A 26,691-nucleotide genomic window follows, 5' to 3' on the forward strand; every position below is an offset into this window, starting at 1 on the left:
GCAGACTATCACTACCCCTGTACTTCTCATACACACCACAACAGACTATCACTTCCCCTGTACTTATCGCCACCACAGCAGACTATCACTACCCCTATACTTATCGCCACCACAGCAGACTATCACTACCCCTATACTTATCGCCACCACAGAAGACTATCACTACCCCTATACTTATCGCCACCACAGCAGACTATCACTACCCCTGTACTTATCGCCACCACAGCAGACTATCACTACCCCTGTATTTCTCATACACACCACAGCAGACTATCACTACCCCTGTACTTCTCATACACACCACAGCAGACTATCACTTCCCCTGTACTTATCACCATCCACAGCAGACTATCACTTCCCCTGTACTTACCTCCCAATCTCTCTTTCTGGCATCTTCTGCGTTTTATGATCTTTCAGTCGGAAATAAGAATATGCCCCTTTCTTCTCGCTGTCCATCACAGGCCGATCGTCTGCAAACAGTGACATGTGTGTGATGTATGGCTGGCTATAGTGCTGCCTTTGCCCTTAGTGTCAGCATAGCAGAGGGTACACGGTTGGAGCTCTCACTGATATTGGGACCGGCTGACAGTTGGATAAAGTTAGTATATTTGCCAAACAGGCTCCAGGTGTAGCCACGGTAACATCCCTTACAGGATACAACAAATGCTGGGCGGGGAGCGGCCTGGGTCTCTCTCACACCCTCTCGTTTATTCAGATTAATTAGTGCCAGCCCATTCTCTGCCTTCTTCACCTTCATAATACAATGTGTAAAAACAAAATACTACAATATCCTCAGTCTAAAGGGGACTCTGACCGACACTAACATGTTGCATTTTACTGAAGATAAATCTTTCTGGCTCTTATGTTAACAGAGATGTAGGGTTTACTGTAGGTCACTCTGTATAAACAGGTTCATATTGACGGAGTTAGTAACAGGTGACATGACAAAGGAGACACGAGAACAAAACAAATATCAACAAATGTACCCCCTTCCCCTCTAAAAAAAATTAAAGGCTTTCAACAGATTTTTTCTGGTCCGTATTTGGGGCCCTTTAACACAAACTGGACCTCATTCAGACCCGGTCGCAAGCGCTGTGCACTCGCAACCGCGTCGATGTTTTGGTCCTGCGCACGTGCAGCGGCCGCACTGCGCAAGCCCCGCAGCGAGAGAGAAACTCTCTCGCTCCGGAGCTCACTACAAAAGGGCCGGCTGTCGATGTTGATCGACAGCTCGGCCCGTTTTCTAGGCGGGGGCTACACAAACGGAGGCGTTCCTGACGGAATGCTTGCAGTTTTGTGGGCGGCCGCACTGACATCATCAGTGATGTCAGTGGGGAGCTTCCTGCTCGATCAGAGCAGGAAGCTCCCTGGCGCTTGCGGTTGCCGAGACCCAACCTTAGGGTCTCGTTGCAAGTCGCGATGGTCTTGATCATCGCGACCATCACCCTGGTTGGTCGCTAAGCTGTGGGTGGTAACCCACAGCTTAGCTAGCGACCAGGAGGCCGCACTAAAAAAAAGAAGCGGCCGCCCTCATTCAGAGAGAGCGATCGCTTCTTGCGACCGCCTCTGAATGAGGGCCACTATGTATTCAGTGTAATCTAGCACTCACCAAGAGCTTGTAGGCTGCCTAGCGTATAGATGACGAAGAGACGGTATTCAGCATTCTGTTTGGTTACCGGATTGAGGCGTAAATCCAGGCTCTTGAGCCGTGATAAATGTCTAAGATGCTCGATCTCCTCCAGAGATGTAATTTCATTATAATATAAATTCAGGAGACAAAGAGCTTGGAGATATTCAATGCCCTGTGAAAGCAAGGTGGAAATGACGCTTGTTATTTGCTGCCAGAATGCCTGACACCTAACCCTCAGCGCGGGCAGCCATTTTCTTGGCTGAGCCAATATTCCCGAGGATGTAGCCCAACGATCCACCGGCAGCTTGTGACCTTGATAGGCTTCTTTCTCTAGGATATTGTCCCGGCCGCCGCCACCGTGTATAGGTGACAGGTGCGCATTAACTCTTCAAAAACAAGAAGAGCAATGGGGCGATACAGGCATGACGAGACTCCGGAGAGTATTTATAAACAAGCAATAATTTAAATGGCAAAGCCAAACTAATCGTCCAGACTCGCCTACATCTCGCCGGCTATAACGTTTTCCCCAAAACTTGTTTGGCTGATAAGTGTGTAGATGCGTCCTCATACACTATTGCTCAAGTCGCGGCAAATAGCCCCTCTCGCGCACCAGGTCCTGGCCGCGGCTTTTTCTCACGCCAAGTTCCGTGCTTCATCTAAAACTTTGTACATTTTTTAAAACGAATTCCTTAGCGGTTAAAGCCTAGTGTCTCCGGTACACTGTGTGGTGTTTCGCTGCAGCTGCGATACGAATAACAAGCAAAATTGAAAGAAAAATACAGTACATCACTCCTTTCGGGCGTCTTAGTCGCGCGACTCACGCGGTATGACGTCTAGTAGCCAGGTGTATGAGGACACATCTGTACTCAAAGAGCCACTGATCTAAAACACAAGTTAACCCATTAAGAATCATCCTCTTGTGGCATTCATAAGTACCCGTTCCATGCTATATCTTGTTCTATTGTAGTTACAAATATAATGGCGATTAGTTCAAGCCATTGTTCTCTGTTATCAGTCACTTTAGATGCAGTGGGTTCCATAGGCTTAGACTGGTGTTTTGATATACATAGGAAAAAAACTGACCCACAGGCAATTCTGTATTACACTATCTTGTGCTCTTTGAATGTTTACAGATCGCAGAGGTTCCCAAGCCGGAAACAAGTCTATGAGCAATGCCAGCTCATGGGATAGATGGTTATTGGTTTGTCACTTACCTGTAAACGAACAATGATGTTTCTAGACAAGTCCAGTGAGCGGAGGTTTTTAAAATTCTTAAATGCATCTCCCAGGCTCAGGATTTTCTCCCAGTATGTTCCTTGAAGACTAATTGAGTCAACCACCTCTGGGGAAATAATTAGCAATGATAACAGCATAAGTCCAGAGTAGGATACTATAATATACAATGGAAGGATCTGTCCAGCACAAGGGATAATTCAGGGCTGTCAATCATTTCATGTAGAACTCCTGGAGCAGCCGAGACTCCTGACTGGGTAACAGTATAATAATTAGAATTTTATATATTAGTCACAATAAGATCTTGCCCTGAACTCCAGCCAGGATTAATTACAATTTTCTTTATTAAAATGTTACTGAGCACCCTATACCCTCGGCTATACATATCATTAATATTATTTTAGATAGAACACGTTGTGCTCTTGTTCTCTGATCCAAGTGTTACTATTTGGGGTACTTGTTGTTTATCTGAGCATTACTTGAACATGTAGTCTACCCACCTGTCACTAAGGCTGAGGGCAACAAGGAAGTAAGGTGCCCCCTGTATGCTTTATCTTTATTAGGGTTACCGGGAGCACAGGTGCCCACTGCCGTGTAGGATGTGCTCCTCCGCTGAATTGCTCATTCCCCATCCCCCGCCATGCCCACCTCGTGACTAAACAGCTGGCGGGGGCTCAGTGGGGATGTTGGGGGGAGGGTGGATTTGGTTAATGTCCCACTCACACTCCAGATAACTGAACCCTCCTCCCTGGAGTGACAGGAGGATGGAACCCTTAACAAGTACCTTATTTTGTATCATTTGTATACAGTTACAAACATTTTCTCTGTTTCAGATTGTGCTCATTTGAGTTATTTGTATGGTAACTGTAATACAAAGCTCATAATGATCTTGTGTGTCACGCTGTGATATGTATTGTTACTTTGTAATACACACATAAGGCTAATAGTTGTATAAACACCTGGAAGTGATATCTGTATAAATGAAGCATTTTCTCATCGTGTAATAGGTGAGCTCTCTGATGTAATCACGTGTAATAGGTGAGCTCTGACATCATCACGTGTAATAGGTGAGCTCTCTGATGTCATCACGTGTAATAGGTGAGCTCTGACATCATCACGGGTAATAGGTGAGCTCTCTGATGTAATCACGTGTAATAGGTGAGCTCTCTGATGTCATCACGTGTAATAGGTGAGCTCTGACATCATCACGTGTAATAGGTGAGCTCTCTGATGTCATCACGGGTAATAGGTGAGCTCTCTGATGTAATCACGTGTAATAGGTGAGCTCTCTGTCATCACGTGTAATAGGTGAGCTCTGACATCATCACGTGTAATAGGTGAGCTCTCTGATGTCATCACGGGTAATAGGTGAGCTCTCTGATGTCATCACGGGTAATAGGTGAGCTCTCTGATGTCATCACGGGTAATAGGTGAGCTCTCTGATATCATCACGTATAATAGGTGAGCTCTCTGATGTCATCACATATAATAGGTGAGCTCTCTGATGTCATCACGGGTAATAGGTGAGCTCTCTGATATCATCACGTATAATAGGTGAGCTCTCTGATGTCATCACATATAATAGGTGAGCTCTGAGACGTCTTCACATATAATAGGTGAGCTTTAATGTCATCACGTATACTAGGTGAGCTCTCTGATGTCATCACATAATAGGTGGGCCCTCTGACGTCATCACATTAATAGGGGACTTATCTTATGTCATAACGTATAAGTTATGACGTAATCACCTCAGTGTACAATAGGTGAGCTCTGACGATGTCATGTATAGGAGCGCTCTGACGTCATCATTTAAGGAGTTATGACGTCATCACCAGTGTGTACATTAGGGGAGGATGACTATTATCCGTATAACACACAGACACCCTGTCCCCGGCCTATAATGATACACCCCGCTCCGGGCACAGCCAGGGGACTCTGTTACCTGCCGCGCCCGGCTGCAGCCCGGCTCTGCCGCACACCCAGCCCTCAGTCAGGGTCACTCTCCGCACCGCCATCCCATTCAATGGGTGCAGCGCCAATAACATTCCCCTAGCAACGGCGGGGAACGGGAGCCGCAAGGAAGGTTCCTGCGCCAGAAGAGGTGCGAGGGGCGGAGTAACCGTTGAGGGCGTGCCGTAACAACGGACGCGGCTGTAAGCGTTGCCATGGTAACAGAGGCTGTTGTCATGGTGACCGGGGCGTGGTAATAACGCTCATCTCAGCTGCGTGGCGGGAGCTCCATGTCCTGAGCAGCAGTGACCGCACAGACAGCGGCGGCTAATAACGGCCGGTATCAGTCATGGCGGGAACCCAGCAACTGCCAGAGCCGGTAATACCGGGGCCCCTGTCAGACGCCTAACCGTGTGTGACTGTCACTGAGAGACATCATTAAACTGTGTGACTGTCACTCAGAGACATCATTACACTGTGTGTGACTGTCACTGAGAGACATCATTAAACTGTGTGTGTTACTGTCACTGAGTGACATCATTACACTGTGTGACTCACTGAGAGACATCATTACACTGTGTGTGTGACTGTGACCGAGAGACATCATTACACTGTGTGTGTGACTGTCACTGAGAGACATCGTTACACTGTGTGTGTGTGTGACTGTCACTGAGAGACATCATTACACTGTGACTGTCACTGAGAGACTTCATTACACTGTGTGACTGTCACTGAGAGACATCATTACACTGTGTGACTGTCACTGAGAGACATCATTACACTGTGACTGTCACTGAGAGACATCATTACACTGTGTGACTGTCACTGAGAGACATCATTACACTGTGTGACTGTCACTGAGAGACATCATTACACTGTGTGTGTGACTGTCACTGAGAGACATCATTACCCTGTGTGTGTGAGACTGTCACTGAGAGACATCATTACCGTGTGTGTGTGTGTGTGACTGTCACTGAGAGACATCATTACCCTGTGTGTGTGTGTGAGACTGTCACTGATAGACATCATTACCCTGTGTGTGTGTGTGACTGTCACTGAGAGACATCATTACCCTGTGTGTGTGACTGTCACTGAGAGACATCATTACCCTGTGTGTGTGACTGTCACTGAGAGACATCATTACACTGTGTGTGAGTGTGACTGTCACTGAGACATCATTACACTGTGACTGTCACTGAGAGACTTCATTACACTGTGTGACTGTCACTGAGAGACATCATTACACTGTGACTGTCACTGAGAGACATCATTACACTGTGTGACTGTCACTGAGAGACATCATTACACTGTGTGTGTGACTGTCACTGAGAGACATCATTACCCTGTGTGTGTGAGACTGTCACTGAGAGACATCATTACCGTGTGTGTGTGTGTGACTGTCACTGAGAGACATCATTACCCTGTGTGTGTGTGTGTGTGTGTGTGTGTGTGTGTGAGACTGTCACTGATAGACATCATTACCCTGTATGTGTGTGTGACTGTCACTGAGAGACATCATTACCCTGTGTGTGTGACTGTCACTGAGAGACATCATTACCCTGTGTGTGTGACTGTCACTGAGAGACATCATTACACTGTGTGTGACTGTCACTGAGAGACATCATTACCCTGCGTGTGTGTGACTGTCACTGAGAGACATCATTACCCTGTGTGTGTGTGTGACTGTCACTGAGAGACATCATTACCCTGTGTGTGTGTGACTGTCACTGAGAGACATCATTACTGTGTGTGTGTGTGTGTGACTCACTGAGAGACATCGTTACACTGTGTGTGTGACTGTGACTGAGAGACATCATTACACTGTGTGTGTGCGACTGTCACTGAGACATCATTACCCTGTGTGTGTGTGCGACTGTCACTGAGACATCATTACCCTGTGTGTGTGTGACTGTCACTGAGAGACATCATTACCCTGTGTGTGTGTGACTGTCACTGAGAGACATCATTACCCTGTGTGTGTGTGACTGTCACTGAGAGACATCATTACTGTGTGTGTGTGTGTGTGACTCACTGAGAGACATCGTTACACTGTGTGTGTGACTGAGAGACATCATTACACTGTGTGTGTGCGACTGTCACTGAGACATCATTACCCTGTGTGTGTGTGACTGTCACTAAGAGACATCATTACCCTATGTGTGTGTGACTGTCACTGAGAGACATCATTACCCTGTGTGTGTGTGTGACTGTCGCTGAGAGACATCATTACCCTGTGTGTGTGTGTGACTGTCACTGAGAGACATCATTACTGTGTGTGTGTGACTCACTGAGAGACATCGTTACACTGTGTGTGTGTGTGTGTGACTGTGACCGAGAGACATCATTACACTGTGTGTGTGATTGTCACTGAGAGACATCATTACACTGTGTGTGTGTGTGTGTGTGTGTGTGTGTGTGTGTGTGTGTGTGTGACTGTCACTGAGAGACATCATTACACTGTGTGTGTGACTGTCACTGAGAGACATCGTTACACTGTGTGTGTGTGACTGTAACCTACCCTCCAAAATGACTTGTTCCATTAGGTACACAATGCTCTGCTCCTGGACTTCCTTCTTAGAGGGGTATTCAATATGGAGCGAAAACTCAGTTTTTGCGATGTTTTCGCACCTATGACGTCATTATCGCAGGTTTTGGTTTTACACCGTATTCAATTTCAAAGACTTTTCGCAGGTTTGAAAAGTCTTTGAAAAAAAAAACGGGGATAACTTTTCACCACTGAATAGGTGTCGAAAAAAAGTGCAGAATTGGGGTTTAGGGGTGCAGGCTTACAAAAAATAGCCTGCACCCCTGGGAATGACATTTTAAAAATAACTGTGTCCAAAAAAAAAATAGGGACACCCCAAAAAATTAATTTAAAAATAGGGGGGAAATGGGAAAAAATTGTTTAAAACTAGGGAAATAGGTTCAGGGCTATTCTGCAAGTATGCGGCAGGTGTATTCTAGAATAGATTATTAGCGGCAGGTGCACAAATGCAGAATTAAAAAAAAAATACTTTAGGGACATAAAAATATGCTAGTACCCATTTTCATGTACCCCAAATTTGATGGGACCACTTAAAAAAACGAAAAAAATAACCTAAGTGCTCTTCTGCATCACTTCTTCAATGTCGGGAAAAAAGCACCTGCAGCCGCTATTTTAATCCCCGACTTTCATTTACAGGCTAAAACGGGGGTACCCATAGTGATCCCCCATGTTTTTACAGTTTTAGGGGGGGTCCTACAATTTTTTCCTGATAAATTTCGTATTTTATCGCAAATCCCACTTCGCCAGGTCCCGTTTTCGTAGGATTTATATTGAATACGGGGATAAAGCGGGCGCACACCCGATACTTTATCCCAGGAAAATCTCCGATGTGGAGCGAAAAGTCCAGCACGGACTTTTCGCTCCCATATTGAATACCCCTCTTAATGTATGATTGCAGCCACCTGTGTTGAGCTAGTTATTTCATGAGACAGGTGTTTCACCACAGGTGGCTGCTATCATACATTAAAGGTGCCCATCCACTAGCAGACATGAAAATGACTGCACGATTATGACATTGTTATCGTGCAGTTGTTTGTCAGTCTGTGATGAGCCTGCACTGAACGAGCAGTCGATCAGTGCAGGTTCATCAATCATCTGAAAACATGCTGAACCTGACGATATAGTCAGATCATCCAGCATGCTTGCACGATGATAGATGTCTAAACGACCAGCGGGCACGCGCATCACTGGTCTTTTAAGACATTTTTACAAACGATTTGCAAGCGATTTACAAACTATTTATAAACCATATCGTTATCGTTCAATCACTTACATAAATCGTCTAGTGGATGGGCACCTTAAGAGGGAAGTCCAGGAGCAGAGCACTTTGTACCTAATGGAATGGGTCATGTTGGAGGGTCTGTTATCACTGAGAGTCATCATTACTCTGTGTGTGACTGTCACTCAGAGACATCATTACCCTGTGTGTGTGTGACTCACTGAGAGACACCATTACAATGTGTGTGACTGTCACTGGGAGACATCATTACCCTGTGTGTGTGTACAACACTGAGAGACACCATTACCATGTGTGTAACGTTCACTGGGAGACCTCATTACCCTGTTGTGTGTGAGACCTAATCACCTTGTGTGTATGTGACACTGGGAGACCTCATTACTGTGTGTGTGTGTGTGAGTGTGACACTGGGAGACCTCATTATCCTGTGTGTGACACTGGGATACCTCATTACCCTATGTGTGTCTTTGTGTGTGTGACACTGGGAGACCTCATTATCCTGTGTGTGTCTTTGTGTGTGAGATACTGGGAGACCTCATTACCCTGTGTGTGTCTTTGTGTGTGAGATACTGGGAGACCTCATTACCCTGTGTGTGTCTTTGTGTGAGATACTGGGAGACCTCATTACCCTGTGTGTGTCTTTGTGTGTGAGATACTGGGAGACCTCATTACCCTGTGTGTGTCTTTGTGTGTGAGATACTGGGAGACCTCATTACCCTGTGTGTGTCTTTGTGTGTGTGTGACACTGGGATACCTCATTACCCTGTGTGTGTCTTTGTGTGTGAGATACTGGGAGACCTCATTACCCTGTGTGTGTCTTTGTGTGTGAGATACTGGGAGACCTCATTACCCTGTGTGTGTCTTTGTGTGTGTGACACTGGGATACCTCATTACCTTGTGTGTGTCTTTGTGTGTGTGACACTGGGATACCTCATTACCCTCTGTGTGTCTTTGTGTGTGAGATACTGGGAGACCTAATTACCCTGTGTGTGTCTTTGTGTGTGAGATACTGGGAGACCTCATTACCCTGTGTGTGTCTTTGTGTGTGTGACACTGGGATACCTCATTACCCTGTGTGTGTCTTTGTGTGTGAGATACTGGGAGACCTCATTACCCTGTGTGTGTCTTTGTGTGTGAGATACTGGGAGACCTCATTATCCTGTGTGTGTCTTTGTGTGTGAGATACTGGGAGACCTCATTACCCTGTGTGTGTCTTTGTGTGTGTGTGACACTGGGATACCTCATTACCCTGTGTGTGTCTTTGTGTGTGAGATACTGGGATACCTCATTACCCTGTGTGTCTTTGTGTGTGAGATACTGGGAGACCTCATTACCCTGTGTGTGTCTTTGTGTGTGTGACACTGGGATACCTCATTACCCTGTGTGTGTCTTTGTGTGTGAGATACTGGGAGACCTCATTACCCTGTGTGTGTCTTTGTGTGTGAGATACTGGGAGACCTCATTATCCTGTGTGTGTCTTTGTGTGTAAGATACTGGGAGACCTCATTACCCTGTGTGTGTCTTTGTGTGTGAGATACTGGGAGACCTCATTACCCTGTGTGTGTCGTTGTGTGAGATACTGGGAGACCTCATTACCTTGTGTGTGAGATACTGGGAGACCTCATTACCTTGTGTGTGAGATACTGGGAGACCTCATTACCCTGTGTGTGTCTTTGTGTGTGAGATGCTGGGAGACCTCATTACCCTGTGTGTGTCTTTGTGTGTGAGATACTGGGAGACCTCATTACCCTGTGTGTGTCTTTGTGTGTGTGACACTGGGATACCTCATTACCTTGTGTGTGTCTTTGTGTGTGATACTGGTAGACCTCATTACCCTGTGTGTGTCTTTGTGTGTGAGATACTGGGAGACCTCATTACCATGTGTGTGTGTGGAACTGTCATTGAGAGACCTCATAACCCAGGACGTGTTGCCGCTGTTTTCCGGGAGCGACAAGGCCTGGGTCTGTGTCTGATATCCTGGCCTCGCAGCTGCCAGGGCCTGGCCAGGATGCTGTAATCTTCAGCTACCGTAGCCTGGCCAAAGGAGGGACTGGTTGCAATGGTCGCGTCGGTGGTCCCAGGCTGCAACTTTGTCCGCAGCTGTGGAATCGCAGATGCAGCAAGGAGGTGTCTCTTTCCTACAGATTTTAGATGGCAGGAATTGCACAGCTGATTGTGTGCGGTTCTGCAATTCCGTCCCCTTTGAATCAGGGCCACAGTCTCCTCACTACACTGTCTAGCAGGGAATTATGTCACTACACTGTCTAGCAGGGAATGATGTCACTACATTGTCTAGCAGGGAATGATGTCACTACACTGTCTAGCAGGGAATGATGTCACTACACTGTCTAGCAGGGAATGATGTCACTACACTGTCTAGCAGGGAATGATGTCACTACATTGTTGTCTGAGGGGATTGGTGACCCGGGTTACTTGTTCGGCGGAGTGAGGATTACGTTTGTTGTAAGAGAGATGAATAGCACTGTAATGCCTCTTTTACATCTGAATGCCGGGTTGCACCCAGTATTATGTTCACGCACCCATCATGGGTGCGACCCGGTTGAGACCTGGTTCAGATTAGCTGCAGTAACCCCAGTGTATACACGCGGTAGGGAATATAGATTGTAAGCTCCACTGGGGTGGGGACTGATGTGAATGGCCAAACACTCTCTGTAAAGCGCTGCGGAATATATGTGCGCTATATAGGCAACTAGTAATAAACAGTGGTGGATTTTACCCAGGAGCTGCAGCGCCCCCCCCACAGTAAAATCAGCCACTTCAGTGAGCCAGTGCAGTCCGTGACTGGAGGTGGCTTCCCATTGGAGGCGCCACCTGCCAGTCACGCTAAAGACAGGCAGCCCCAGGGGGAGGTGTCTCCTCCCCCTGGGTCTGGGCAGAGAGCGGCTTCCAGTGGAAGTGCAACCAATGCAACCCTGAGAAACTGGTGATATGTGCATGAGAGGCGCCACCGCCATTTATGCAGATGTGCCGGTCCCAGCACCTGCCAGATTAATTTAGCAGGCGACCGGGACCCAGGCCAGCAGCTGGTAATAAATAATAAAATGTTCATATATTGTTTCTTAAATGCTAACCTGAAACCCCCCTGCTGTCAGTTCTTGTTATACATGAATTAGTCACAAGAGTAGGTGGGAAAAGTTAAATATAAAGAAATACATATTCAAACAAATGAAAAGCAAAGTGCAGAACCAATGTCTAAGCTAGTTTAAACATTCATAAGATAATTGTGATCACTCAGAACCCAAGAATAATTTATCTCCGGATGTGGAGCAGTAACAGTGATCCAATGTGTCTTGCTGTTATAGAATATTTGGGACCTATTTACTAGCAGTAAAAATAATTCTGTATTGCTGCTTATTGCTTCTATCTCTGGGAAAATAACCAGCGATACTGGTCCAGAGAGGTAAAGGTTAACTCTCAGCCTGCGTCATTGGCTGCCAGAATAAATAGCATAATAACACAGGACAGGGTATTCACAGACCAACTGTAAGAGGGCCCTGCTTCCAATCTATACCATTCAGGGCTTGTACACATGTGGCAATAGCAGGCTAGGTATGAATGACCGCCGGAGGAGAGCCCAGCGGTCGAAATCCCGACACCGGCAGGCCGAACAGCACAGATCCCGACAGAGGTGAGTGAAGTACCTAACCCTCCCCTCTCCCCCCCTAACCCTCCTTTGGTGCCTAAACCTAACCTCCCCCCCTTCCCCGCACCCTAAACCTAACCCTCCCCCGGGGCTACCTAACCTTAAACCCCCCCTTCCCCTAGCCTAACCCTCCCCGGGGGGGTGCCTAACCCTAATTTTGTGCCTTAGATATGGTTAGTGTACATTGAACCATCAAAAATCAAAGGTTTCATTATCTCAGTCATGCCCAAAAAAAAAAAATCCGTATTTCGGAATGTTTGGATATGGGAGACTCAACCTGTATATATTTGGATAATTTATATAATGATTTGTGTCTGATAATTTCCTAGATTAGGAGATCCACCTGCAAATCACAATAAATTGCAATTTACTCCTATTCCCCAAATTGACTTTTAGTAGATATTTAGGGGTAAATTTACAAACCAATCAGATTCTACTTAACATTTAACTAGCGCAGGGGTGGCCAAACTCGGTCCTCGAGATCTACCAACAGTTCATGTTTTCCAGGTCACCCAGCAGGTGCACAGGTGTAGTCATTACTCACTGACACATTTTGAAAGATCCACGGGTGGAGTAAAATTATTTCACTTGTGATTCTCTGAGGAGACCTGGAAAACGTGAACTGTTGGTAGCTCTCGAGGACCGAGTTTGGCCACCCCTGAACTAACACCTTCTAAAAGATAATAGCTAGAATCTGATTGGTTGCTATGGGCAACATCTCTCAAAACTCACTTCTAAAAATCCTCACTTTAGTAAATTTACCCCTTATACCTCTTTTCCACCAAAAACCCAGGTAAGACCTGGGTTCTTGGACATGGTTCCAACCCTGGCCAGACCCATTTACACTGCACCTTCGATCTGGGTTACTCCCAGGTCAGCCTTGTTCACACTGAACTCAGATCTGCCCTGCTAAACCTGTGATGTCATAAAAAGTGGGAGGTGACTGCCCCACAACCACCAATCAGCTCATTTTAGGCATGACCCAGGTCGGATAACCCGGGTCGCACCGTTTACACTGCACCATTACCCGGGTCCATCCTGGGTCCAATCCTGGTAGCTACCTGGGTTGGATTGCTGGGTCACTTGACCTGGGTTATTTATCAGAGACCCTTTTACACTGAGCTGCGACCCGGGTAGACCCAGCAAAAACCCAGGTTTTTGCTCTGGTGTAAAAGGGGTATTAGTGTAAAATTGCTGTGTATATTTCATTAAGTACAATTTAGGACTCTTGCAGTCCAGAAGCTGTCGGTACAAAGGGCCATATTCCATTAGAGGCGAAAAGCCTTTTTCGCCTGTTTTTTTTAGAACATTTTGCCTAAAAAAAATTCGCCAAATTCAATTCCAGGACAATTTCACCTAAGCGGAAACTCCATACAGTGAAGTCTCCAAAAAAGATTCTCCAATCAATAGCAGGAGAAAAGAAGTGCAAAATCTTTATTTTGGGGTGCAAATGTGGGGAAACGACTCGGAACCCTTGGGACAGCTCCCCAAAGGACAAATCTGCAACAAAAATCTAAGAACACCCCAAAAAAGACATGTAATTTTTGGGCTAAAAATGCAAAAAGTGGGGGGACAAGCATAAAATAGGCTTCTTGGGGGGCTGCAAGTGTGACACCCCTGAAAGAGTCCCCCAGGGAAAGCAGGGGTTAACTCCCTGACAGCCTTTCACGTGAATAGCGCAGGACTGCAGTGTGCTTGGAGGAAGAGGAGGACTTTAGGACCCAGAGCTGGCTGTAGCAGGGATCACGTGTAAGCAGATTGTGCCCTGACTGAGAGAGAGAGATCCCAGGAAGTGTGAGGAGAGGGGAAAGCACGTGGTGACCAGAGGCCAAGTGGAGAGCAGGAGTGCTGTGTGTTTGGAGCCCCTGTAGTTACAGTAAGTGGGGCAGCAGTGTGAGAAGAGCCAGACCCCTGGAGACATGCAGTGGATGGCTGAGGCAGAGTGCTAGGAGAGCTGCATTATCCTAACGGCAATCACACCAGGGTGCAGGCAGCAGAGTGGATGACACTTCTACAAGGTATCTACAGCAATCATAGCTGGTAGCCTTTTCCCCTATCTTTGCAACTATTGTACCACAGCAGTGAACGGAGGCTACAGCTCCTGATTAAAAGAGTCAGCCAGCTCCACCAGAGACAGACTACAAAGCGATACAGGCAGCACTGTGGTTAGTCAGCCAGCTCCACCAGAGACAGACTACAAAGCGATGCAGGCAGCACTGTGGTGAGTCAGTCAACTCCACCAGAGACAGACTACAAAGCGATGCAGGCAGCACTGTGGTGAGTCAGTCAACTCCACCAGAGATAGACTACAAAACGATACAGGCAGCACTGTGGTGAGTCAGCCAACTCCACCAGAGATAGACTACAAAGCGATACAGGCAGCACTGTGGTGAGTCAGCCAACTCCACCAGAGACGGACTACAAAGCGATACAGGCAGCACTGTGGTGAGTCAGCCAGCTCCACCAGAGACTGACTACAAAGCGATGCAGGCAGCACTGTGGTGAGTCAGTCAACTCCACCAGAGACAGACTACAAAGAGATACAGGCAGCACTGTGGTGAGTCAGCCAGCTCCACCAGAGACAGATTACAAAGAGATACAGGCAGCACTGTGGTGAGTTTTAAACTTTGTGACATTAAGCACACTCACATACGCCTCGGACACTATTATTGCCATAGTACATTGGGACAGCCTGTTTTTGGAGCAAAGCTACAGTAACTTTCCTGGTATAATAGCTATTATACACTATCCCACTATGATATTGTCACCTGGTAGTTATACCCGGAATCATCAAGGACATACAGTATATGTCATATAAGGAGAATAAAGTACTTCTCATACTTACCCTTGGGACCCAACGTGCTGATCAGCTTATTGTATTGACATTCTTGTGCGCACTAGTCAAGGGTTGTGGGATTGTTTAACAGAGTTTTGCAATGTAAGTTATTGGTTATGTGTAGTAACAATGATAATGGTAACTATACAGTATTACCGGTAACTGTAAGATCACTTGAATTGTATTTTGCACACCATATTTGCCATCAATGTGATGTCATTTTATGACCAGCTATTTGTTTGTGAAAAGTAAGATTTGCCAAGTGAACGTATTGTGAAGAATTCTATGTTACATAATTATTTCGGTAATCTTTGAGAGTTACAGTCTGTTTACTAATAAAACCGTGCTCTACGGAAAGGAACTGTTTATCCGTACCTTTGTGTGACTCCCATCCTCCTTACCTCTCCGAATTCATCTGAAGAACCTGCTACGAGCATACAGGCCACAAGGTGAACTGTTTAGTATTTACCTGCCGGGTGCGACACAAGGATGGGTCAGGTGTTTTTGGGATTGCAGGTGGATTTTTCATGTTTTTTAAAAGTTTACTTTAGAGACATAAAAACACGCTAGCACCCATTTTCAAGTACCGCAAATTTGACTGGACTACATATTTTCACCCAAAAATACTGCTTAATGCCATTCTTCACCACTTTTACAAAGATGCTAATAGCAAGCAATTTACACAACTTAAGTACGCAAAATAGTTTCATTAGGGCTATTAGTACACATCTATATTGATTTCCTATGTTAGTGCATCTTTCTCCTTCATCCACTAGGGGACACTGGAGCCTCAGTACAATGGGGTATAGAAGTGGATTAACCGGTAGCTGGCACCTTTAATTTAAAAAACAAAACAAAAACTGAATGGTGGCTAGCTCCTCCCCCTCTGTACCCCCCCCCCCCCTCCCCAGCAGTCTAAAAATTGTGCCCTGGGAACTGGACCTATGCTCGTTAAGGCACACTTTTTTTTAGGAACTTCAATCAATACAATGAGGATACAGACAGGCAGCCCACTGCCCCTGCCTGTCTGCACTGCTAGAGCTACCGTGGAGACCTCACCGCTACTGCCTGCAGCCTGCGCTGAGGTCTCCAGCTACAGAGACCTCAGTCTCTGGGGAGCCCTAGAGGCGCTGCATGCGGCGCACGTAACGGGCTTTCCCCTAGCTTAAAACCCGCCGCCGGCAGCTATGGCAGCTTCAAGGTTAGTGCGTCCTGGCTTCCTGACTAGCAGGAGAGCCAGGACTAAAGACGGGTACATAGTAAGAGCAGCAGCCGCTAGCGCTGAAAAGGCGCCATAGCGGAGGGGCAGAGCCTAAGTCAGACTTCTGCTCCTGCCCCCCAGCAACCCCAGTGCTTCTACAGGACGCTGGGGGCCATTTTAGAAGCAGGGCTGCTCATGGAGGCTGCACAAAATGGCTATAATAAGGCCAGTAAAAGGGTGTTTTTTTCAGACTGCTTATAGCTCTATTAATTAGAGGTGCATGGCAATCTCCCTCTGCCCCCCCTTTTCTACTGTGTGGTCTCTGTATCTGTCCTCTCACCTACTATGTGGTGTGTGTGACAGAGTGCTGCAGCATGGCTTCCAAGGGATCAAAAGCTGCACAAAAATCCTGCAAAAAATGTGCAGAGAAGTTCACACAAGAATAGTCTAACTCTTCTCTGCTGTGTGATAAGTGTGTGTCTCAGCCTCAGGCTGCTGACACACCATCCCAACCGTTATGGTCTGATCAAATAACATCTGTTATGTCAAAACTGTCTGAAGAGCTTGAAGCAGCTCGTAGAGACAGAGAGGTGATCAGACAGAGATCACCTGAACCAGATTGGGCACGTTCTTTAGCCAAATTTGTGGAGGGACTTACTAAAGTTATGTCCCAGGCCCCTCCTGCTGCCTCGTCATATAATGTCCCTAATAAGAGACGTATCCAGAATCCCTTACATTGGGATGATTCAGATGACGAGGCGGTGCAGGAGCCAGAAGAGGGCGAGGTTCAGTTTCTTGATGAATCAGAACCTATATCTCAGGGTTTAGATGCTTTAATCACTGCAGTACGCCAGGCCTTACATATAGAAGACTCAGAGGTGACTTCTAAACCGTCTGTTTTTGGTAAGAGATTTAGACAGGCTGTCACTTTCCCAGCTTCAGAGGAGTTGGATGATATCCTAACCTCAGCGTGGAAACACCCTAATAAGAAGTTTCAAATTTCTAAGAAACTTTTATCTTATCCATTTCCACTAGATAGTAGGAAATTATGCGAAACTCCCCCAGCAGTAGATCCCTCAGTATCCCGTCTTTCTAAAAAGACAGTTCTTCCTGTGCCTGGGGCTTTTTCCTTAAAGGAGTCCTCCGACAGAAAGCTGGAAACACGCTAAAATCCATATATACAGTGGCAGGAGTATCGCTGTGTCCAGCACTGGTTAGCTGTTGGGTAAATAAGGCTGTCGAAGCCTGGGCTACACAGCTTGCAGAAGGTCTCAGGACCGGAACGCAGACTGAAAATCTTATTCAGCTGGCCGAACAGATTGCAGAATCAGCCGCTTTCCTTGGGGAAACTACTAAGGACATATGTGGTCTTTCTGCTAGATCTTCGGCTTTAGCTATATCAGCCAGAAGAGCCCTGTGGCTGCGTCAATGGAACGCAGATGTAGAGTCCAAGAGAGCAGTAGAATCTATTCCTTTTACCGGGGACGTTCTTTTTGGGATGGAGTTAGATAAGTGGATCTCACAGGCTGCAGGTGGAAAATCCACTTACCTACCACCTGCGGCTCCTCCCCCTAGACGATCTACAGCAGGACCCTCCTTTCGGTCCTTTCGTGCCCCCGGTAGGAGCTCCAGCCTTCTCCCACGGGTCTAGAGGCTGCGGTAGAACTGTCACATTCTCTACATCCAGGTCCCAGCAGGACAAAGCATCAGCAAAACCCTCCGCATTAGGTGGGAGCTCGTCTTCTACACTTCAGGGAATTGTGGATCAAATCTTGCCGGGACGCCTGGGTCAGGGACATCATTACCCACGGTCTGAAGTTGGACTTCAGAATAGAACCGCCTTCTCATTTTTTCACAACCGGTTTACCACTGGCATCAGAAAAGTGAGTGGTTATTCTAGAAGCAATGCAGAAGCTGTTATTGTCCCAGGTGGTAGTGAATGTTCCGACCCATCAGAGAGGTCAGGGTTTTTATTCCAGCTTGTTTGTGGTGCCCAAGCCCGTCAATGAGACCCATTCTCAATCTCAGGGATCTAAACACTTATCTTCGAACCTTCAAGTTCAAAATGGAGTCTCTCCAATATGTTATAGCAGGACTCGAGAAGGACGAGTTTCTTGTGTCCCTAGACCTAAAGGATGCCTATCTTCACATCCCCATCTGGCCTCCTTATCAGGCATTTCTTCGATTTGCGGTCCTAGACTCGCATTTGCAATTTCAGGCCCTACCTTTCGGTCTTTCGTCGGCACCAAGAGTGTTCACAAAAGTCATAGCCGTCATGATGGCCCTGCTGCGGCTTCAGGGGGTAGTCATTGTCCCATACTTAGACGACCTCCTGATCAAAGCCCCATCAGTAGCTCGATTGTTAATAGACATTCAATTAACCCAGAATACTCTCTTGCAACACGGGTGGATTCTACATTTCCAAAAATCCTCCCTGACTCCGACACGTCTGCTATTCCTGGGCATGATATTGGACACAGTGGAATGAAAGGTATTTCTACATCAGCACAAGGTCTCCTCCATGCAAAACATGGTGCGCCTGATTTTGCAGCATCGCAGAGTGTCAGTACATCTCTGTATCCGCCTGCTAGGGAAGATGGTGGCGACCTTCGAGACGATTCAATATGCGAGATTTCATGCCCGTCCCTTTCAGTTGGACCTTCTTTCCCAGTGGTCAGGATCCCACCTCTTTTTCCACCAGCGAGTCCTCTTGTCTCCCCAGACGTGAACATCTCTCATTTGGTGGTTGAATCCCTCGCACCTGCTGACAGGACGACTGTTCGCAGTATGGGATTGGATTCTCCTCACCACAGACGCAAGTCTAAGAGGGTGGGGAGCAGTGACCCAGGGAAAACATTTTCAGGGGCACTGGGCTCAGAGGGAGGCAGGTCTGCCCATAAATATTCTAGAGTTAAGAGCAGTATTTTATGCTCTCCAGCTGGCGCATCCTCTGTTGCAGGGTCAGGCAAACAGAGTACAGTCGGACAATGCCACAGCGGTCGCTTATATAAACAGACAAGGCGGCACCAAAAGCAGAGCTGCCATGAGGGAAGTAAGCAGAATCCTGCTTTGGGTAGAGGAATTCGCAGTGGCGATCACTATCTTCATCCCAGGAGTGGAAAACTGGGAGGCCGATTATCTCAGTCGGCAGGACATTCATCCGGGGGAGTGGTCGCTCAATCCTCAGGTATTTCACCAACTAACTCTCAGGTGGGGTCGTCCACAGGCCGATCTCATGGCATCGAGGATGAACCACAAATTACCAATTTACTGTTCCCGGACCAGGGACCCACAGGCAGCAGCAGTGGATGCACTGACAACTCCATGGAGGTTCCGCTACGTATACTTATTCCCTCCTTTCCCGCTAATTCCTCGCTTACTTCAGAGAATCAAACGCGAGAATGTCAGAGTGCTATTCATAGCACCAGATTGGCCTAGACGAGCGTGGTATTCGCAGATAAGGAATCTGTTTGTAGACGAGCCGTGGCCGCTTCCTCTACAAGAAGACCTCCTTCAGGGGCCGTTTCTCAGAAAGAAAGGAATCCCATCAAGTGTAATTCCTACCATGACTAGGGCTCGCAAGGAGGTTACGTCTCGACATTACTATCGAATATGGAAAGCGTATGTCACTTGGTGTGAATGACGCAATTCACTTGGTGTGAACGACGCAATTCACCTCCATCAGTATTTAAGATATCACGTCTCCTCCTTTTCCTTCAGGCTGGTTTAACAGCAGGTCTTCGTCTGGGTTCCATAAAGGTACAGATATCCGCGTTATCCATTTTCTTTCAGAGGAAATTGGCCTTATTGCCGGATATCCAGACTTTTCTACAAGGAGTAGTCAGGCTTCGACCTCATTTTGTGCCTCCTACGACACCATGGGACTTAGACTTGGTATTGGCTTTTCTCCAGTCTGAAACCTTTGAGCCGTTACAGAGAGTGGAGATAAAGTACTTAACTTGGAAGGTGGTTCTCCTTTGGCACTCGCCTCAGCGAGGAGTGTGTCTGAACTGGGTGCTTTATCATGCCGCCCTCCTTAACTCATTTTCCACGAAGATAGGGCGTAATTACGCACACAAAAATCCTTCCTTCCAAAAGTAGTATCTGCCTTTCATATAAATCAACCAATTGTGGTCCCTGTGTTTTAAGGATGAGTCTCCAGCTTCTAAATCCTTAGATGTAGTCAGAGCGCTCCGGATTTATGTCAACAGGACTGCTTCGCTCCGTAAATCAGATGTTTTGTTTGTTCGGTTTGATTTGGCCCAACCAGGTTGGCCGGCTTCCAAACAAACTATTTCCAGATGGATATGTCTGACTATCAGACAGGCTTATGTGGTGGCTTCCAGACAACCACCGGCTTCCATTACAGCGCATTCCACGCACTCGGTAGGACCTTCATGGGCGGCTGCTCGTGGTGTTTCTTTAAACCAGCTTTGTCGAGCAGCCACTTGGTGCAGCAAGCACGTTTCTAACATTTTACCGCCTTGATACTTTTGCGGCCTCAGCTTCAGAGTTTGGCCGTGTAGTTTTGCAAGGTTCTCAGCGCTCTCCCACCCGGGATGTGAGCTCTGGGACGTCCCCATTGTACTGAGGCTCCAGTGTCCCCTAGTGGATGAAGGAGAAATTTAGGATTTTGGTACTTACCGATAAATCCCTTTCTCCGATTCCACAGGGGACACTGGACACCCACCCTGCGCTGCTCTACCTGCAATTGTTACTCTTTTCTAGAATCAGGCGGTTGTTTATGTTCCTGTTGTCTGATTGGAATGTTGGTTTGTCTTTTGTTAAACTTCTTTATATATGAATGCTGTGGCCTCTCTGTCTTCTCCTTACTTTCCAGCTCCCCTGGGGCACAGTTGTTTAGACTGACCTGGGGGGGGGCGGGTATAGAGGGGGAGGAGCTAGCCACCATTCAGTTAAAAAAATATATTTTTTTATTAAAGGTGCCAGCTCCCGGTTAACCCACTTCTATACCCCATTGTACTGAGGCTCCAGTGTCCCCTGTGGAATCGAAGAAAGGGATTTATTTAAGTGGGGTACTTATTTATTTATCCGTACAACCTATCTGGCAGCGTTGGTGTACCAAACATATGTGTAACAATTAAAGTATGCTCATGTGTAAACTTTCTTTGGAACACAATATCTTTTATATTAAATAAATGGACTTCTCATTGTGACAGTCCTACATTTCTTAATTGGTTGTGCTCTTGCTCTGACCTAGGTGGGGGTAATCTACCTTTCCTCACAGAATTACTACTACAGCCATACATCACTAAAATGCCCAATCTCATCTGATCTTGGAAGCCAAATGGTGATAGGCCTGGTTAGTACTTGGAGGGGAGACCCCCAGGGAATACCAGGTGCCGTAGGCTAAGAGGAATATATGGGACCCCAATGACGACTGGCAGAGCATTGCAAACCATATTCTTATTTTGTTCTCCCTTTATTTATGGTTAAACATCTCTAGTACTCTTGACTAACGTTTCCATACCCATTGGAAGGATGACAAATTGCTAAATATTTCGCCAGAGGAGTACCTCAGGATCTTGTAGATCCAATTACACTTTATGACCTTGGCCTTTTTTTCTGGGGGATTTTGGTACCTTATATTATATCAATTTATATTTAATAAAAGCTATATTTTAATAGTATTTTCTAAGAGTGCCCCAACAACTAGCCCTACTTTCTTCTTTTTTCTGTGCATGTAAGGACACAGGGGAGTCAGCGGTCCTGTGGGATGAATCTTTATGCTCCTCTTTGTTTACTATTGAGTTGCTGGGCACTGTCCCTGGTTCCTAGTAATTAATTAGCTACATTCTCATGATCGTTAATGTACAGAGGCTTCGTTATTGTAAATAGAATTAAACCCGAAAAATACTTTTATATTGTAAATGAGGATAAATGTTTCATCCTTTACCAGGATGTCTGAGCAGCCCTGAATGATCAGAGGAAGTAAAATGTTTTCGCTCCATGATGCTTGACTCCTGCCATATTTCTGTGAGAGTCTGTCCCGCGTGCTTAGTCACTTCTGTTGTTTCTGGGAATGGAAACATAGGCAGTATGTGTATATTTACACAAATAATCTTGATTGTGGGGGCGTGGCCTGACCGTCAATGGAGGAAGCCGCATCTTGTTAGAGCTCCGGGCCAGTGCAGAGGAAATCTAGCCTCTATAGCCCCATCCCGGTCAGCGGACACCTCCAGACCCTTGCTTACCTTCCCCTGGTGTGTCGCTGGCCCAGCGGGTTGCAGCTGCGGAATCGGGAGGCTCAATAGGCGCTTCCGCGGGTTGCAGCTGGCCTGCTGCCCTTTGAGCCGGGGACTGGAGCGCGCGGACTGGCGGCTGTGGACTTCCGGCGGCGGCGTCATCTCTGTGGTGTGCGCCCGACGGAGTCCTCTCTGCCGCACATCGCGTGACCCCTCTCCGGCCCTCTAGCCTCGGCTGCCCTGCTGCTGTGTCAGGGCTGGTGTCCCTGCTTCTGGGGACTCCCGGGAGACATCTTTGGGAGGAAGCCCCAGCGTTCTGAAGCCTCCGGCGGCCATCTTTGATTCTCTCCCACGCTGATGCTGCTGCTGGTTATTGCTGCCGGGATACTGGCAGTGCAACCCCTCTTGCTGACAGGATTATCTGCTGCCTGTGACTCCCTGGAGTAAGGGGAGGGTGGTGAGTCCCTGAGGGGAGATTATATTATATTGTATTTCTATATCCCACTGCTCCATTGTCACGTGACCTGTTGGCCCTTCTCTCTATGTCTGGAGCTCCTATATGACCACCTATACATATCCAGTTTATTTTTCACTAGCCTAACAGGTTCAAGCCATATCAGCTACTTAGCTTGCTCTTTCCCTGACATTTTTTATTTTTGTGCTGGTGGATATTTGCCATTTACTCTACGCTGGCTCCCTCTTGTGGTCTTCTGTGATAATTACCTCAAGTACTATTTGCAGCCACAATTAGCGAACCTTCATGTGCTATTATATTTTCTGCCAGCCTTTCACACTCTTTTTTCTGAGGCTGAAGTTCTCCTGGATGGTGCCTCTCTGGAGTTAAAGATGTTCGCTTAATATTATCACCAAACTTGCCTGGACTATTATTGTAGAGCCCTGTGTCTCACCTTTTATACCGTAGTTTTTGTTTTTTTTGTATTATTTCACTATGTCGCAGAGAGGTAAGAAACCTCCACCATCCTCTGCAAATTTCTTCGTATCTAAATCCAAGGGTTCACAGAGTTCGTCATTACCCCCAGAATCCCCCTCCTCCCCTTGCTCATCCGAAGCTGGTATTGATCCTCAAATTCAAGCGGTTATGACTGGTTTGTTGGAGGGAGTTCAATCCGCATTCAAGCAAGAACTGTCAAAGGCTATAACAGAATTTAAATCAGAATTGACATCTCTTGGCAACAGAACGGACGCGCTGGAATCTAAATCGGACGACTTATGCCGCTCCCAAAATCGTCTTGATAAAGAACTCTCTAGACTTCATGATGAGGTGGAGACACTCAAAGAAAGACAAGAGGACCAAGAGAATCGTTCCCGTCGTAACAACTTACGTATCCGTAATATAGCAGAATCAATCCTTGGTCCCTCCTTACCGTCATTTCTAAAAGACTTTTTTCAACACTTAGTTCCAGCCCTTACAAATGAAGATTGTTTATGTGATAGAGCCCATAGAGCACTCCGATCGAAGCCCTCTCCTACTCAACCTCCTAGAGACGTCATAGTTCGCCTGCACTATTTTCGTACAAAGGAAAGGATCTTGTTAGCTACTCGAGACTCTCCAGTGATTCCTTTCCAAGATATGCAGTTACAAATCTTCCAGGACCTGGCTCCCTCTACTATTCAGAAACGGCGGGATCTTCAGCCAGTCACTAAGATTCTACGGCAGCATCAAATCCGATATCGCTGGGGATTCCCCTTTATGCTTCAGGTTTCAGCAAACAACACTGTACATAGTGTCAAGACTCTCACTCAAGGTCAAGATTTATTAGCCAAGCTTAATCTTCTTCCGACACCGACTTCTGATCCGGTGACTGATGCAGCCTCTCCCAAACCTCAACGCTCCCATCCTCCTTCACCGGACTGGACCAGGGTTTCCCGTCACCATGCTAAGGACTGTGACCCCACTTGAACTGTTCGGTCACTCCCTGGTGTATACTCTCTTTATATTAGGGTTTAAGCTCCCTACAATGTTCTTTTTGAATTTTGCTCGGAGGAACAGTCCCCCCCTCGTGGTTCTCTGCGACATAAATAGTTATTATTTGTATGAATATCCCGATGTTTAGATAATTTTTCTCTTTTCCCCTTGTCTTTCCCATTTTCCTTCTCCCTCCCTCTTTTTTTTTTTTTTTTGTTTTGTTTCTATATACTGACACAGGTTTATGACCCCTGTTTTACAGGGATTTTTGTTTGATTTGGTGTTAGCCGATCTTATATTTAAAGGTCCAGGCAGTCCTGATTCTATTGGACGGTCCTTTCACTACCCCCCATGCTCCCTTTGATATTTTTGATTAATGTTATGTTGATTGATATTATTGCGGTCCTTGATTGGGACCCAATTTACCAGGGTTGTTACCCGAATGGGTTCTCTGTTTCTTTCCTTTTTTTGTGTGCCTTTCTTTCTCTGTGGCTCTCTTTTGTTTCTTTTTCCACTTTTTTTTTTTTTTTTTCTTTCTGTCCCTAAGGGTGGCTCTACTTGGGCCAAATTTTTGACTTATTATATCTGTGTGTTATGTCAGTAGCACCTCTTTATATATTTTTCCATGTCTCTTAAATTGCTATCAGTTAATGTAAACGGTCTTAATTCTCCTAAGAAACGTACTGTTCTCTTGGGGGCTTGTAGGAGGGAGAAGGCCGATGTTGCATTTCTACAAGAGACGCATCTTACGGGCCCGCATTCTCAGCTCCGAGGTAGGTGGTTTGCCCAGACCTTCTTTGCTTCAGCGAATTGTAAAAAACGTGGGGTAGCCATTTTAATTAGGCGTAATATCCCTTTTGTCCACATTAAAACTGTGACAGACCCAGAGGGTCGATTTCTTATAGTGATCGGTACTCTCCGTACTGAGATTTTCACTCTGGTGTCAGTGACCAGCCCCAATTCTTTGATTCTTTGTTCAGGCGTATTAGCAGAGTTGCGCAGGGCCATATTATTTTATGTGGGGATTTTAATACAATTATTGACCCCCTGTTAGACAGATCGAACCCGCCTTCAAACTCCTCGGGGATGTCTCTTCCTAGAGCTTCTCGTACTCTCCTGGCCTCCCTTAAACATTATGGCCTTAGTGATACCTGGCGTCTTAAACATCCTCACAGCAAAGACTAAACTCATTTTTCAGCCCCACACCAACATTATTCCAGGATAGATATGATCCACATTTCCTCCACTATTACCTCTCTGGTTACGGAAGCCGGTATTTCCCCCTTTACATGGACAGACCATGCAGGTGTCTATATTCTTTTAGATGTACATCGCTCTCCTCGTAGGAAGCGTAACTGGCGTCTTGATGACTCCCTTTTACAACATCCCCCCGCTCTGCTAGAAATAAAATTGGCGATGACCCGCTATTTTGAGGAGAATACCTCCCCTGATATTTCCTCTAGTATCCTCTGGGAAGCCCATAAGGCTACTATACGGGGTTTTCTTATTTCTAAAACCTCAGCGGTTAGGAAAGCGGCTGCACAAGAAATTACTTCCCTTGAGTCACAAATTTCAGTACTATTGATTCAGCATAAAACATCCCCTAGCGCCTCCGTGCTAACCCACATTGAGAAACTACGAGGTCAGCTTAATGCCCTTCTGTCTCGTCGCGCTGCGCTTATCTTGCAAAAACTTCGTCAACGCTTTTATGATAAATCTGACAAAATTGATTCTTTGTTAGCCAATAAACTGCGTCGCAGACAAGCATTAGGTGTGATAGACAAACTACACTCTCCGTCTTCTGGTTCTCTAACTTATGATCCTGAGGTTATGGCTGAGGAGTTTCGAACCTTTTATAGTTCCCTTTATAACTTATCAGATTCTTCTTATCCCACTTCTGCTGGAGCCGAGGGGGTGCACTCATATTTGTCCTCTACTTTCCTTCCGAGGCTCTCAGAATCCCAATTATCTACTCTCAATGACCGTATTTCAGATGAAGAGACAATAGCTGCTATTAGATCAATGCGTTCCTCTGCCGCCCCAGGCCCTGATGGATTTACAGCCCAATATTATAAACTGTTTGCAAAGGAACTTGCCCCACATCTTACATCTCTATTTAATGATATTTTGGAGGGCGCTTCTTTTGCTCCTGATACAACTCGGGCCGACATTGTAGTGATCCCTAAACCTGATCGTGATCCTACTCATTGTATTAACTATAGACCGATTTCATTATTAAACGTCGACCTGAAAATTTATGCT

General features: G+C 46.4%; 2 protein-coding genes and 1 pseudogene across 2 annotated transcripts in view; 2 read left to right on the top strand and 1 right to left on the bottom strand.

Moving 5' to 3' along the window:
* Positions 1-370: 370 nt before the first annotated feature.
* On the bottom strand, positions 371-4,958 carry LOC148518965 (leucine-rich repeat-containing protein 36-like; the record flags this gene model as incomplete). The annotated part of the gene is made up of 4 exons (XM_088476779.1): positions 4,806-4,958; positions 2,845-2,972; positions 1,610-1,802; positions 371-470 (listed from the first exon to the last, which is right to left on the bottom strand). Coding segments are annotated over exons 1-4 (524 nt in total), but the record flags the coding sequence as incomplete, so codon positions are not given.
* Positions 4,959-5,104: 146 nt separating this feature from the next.
* The window catches only part of KCTD19 (potassium channel tetramerization domain containing 19), a 108,286-nt gene continuing 86,699 nt past the window's right edge, over positions 5,105-26,691 (top strand). The window contains 1 exon segment of the mRNA XM_088476780.1: positions 5,105-5,192. Coding sequence (XP_088332906.1) covers positions 5,163-5,192 — 30 coding nt within the window. The 5' untranslated portion in view covers positions 5,105-5,162.
* On the top strand, positions 21,551-21,668 carry LOC148518967 (5S ribosomal RNA; annotated as a pseudogene).

This window comes from Taudactylus pleione, unplaced genomic scaffold (assembly GCF_031769625.1).
Source record: "Taudactylus pleione unplaced genomic scaffold, aTauple2 ptg000194l, whole genome shotgun sequence".
Taxonomy (NCBI): Eukaryota; Metazoa; Chordata; class Amphibia; order Anura; family Myobatrachidae; genus Taudactylus; species Taudactylus pleione.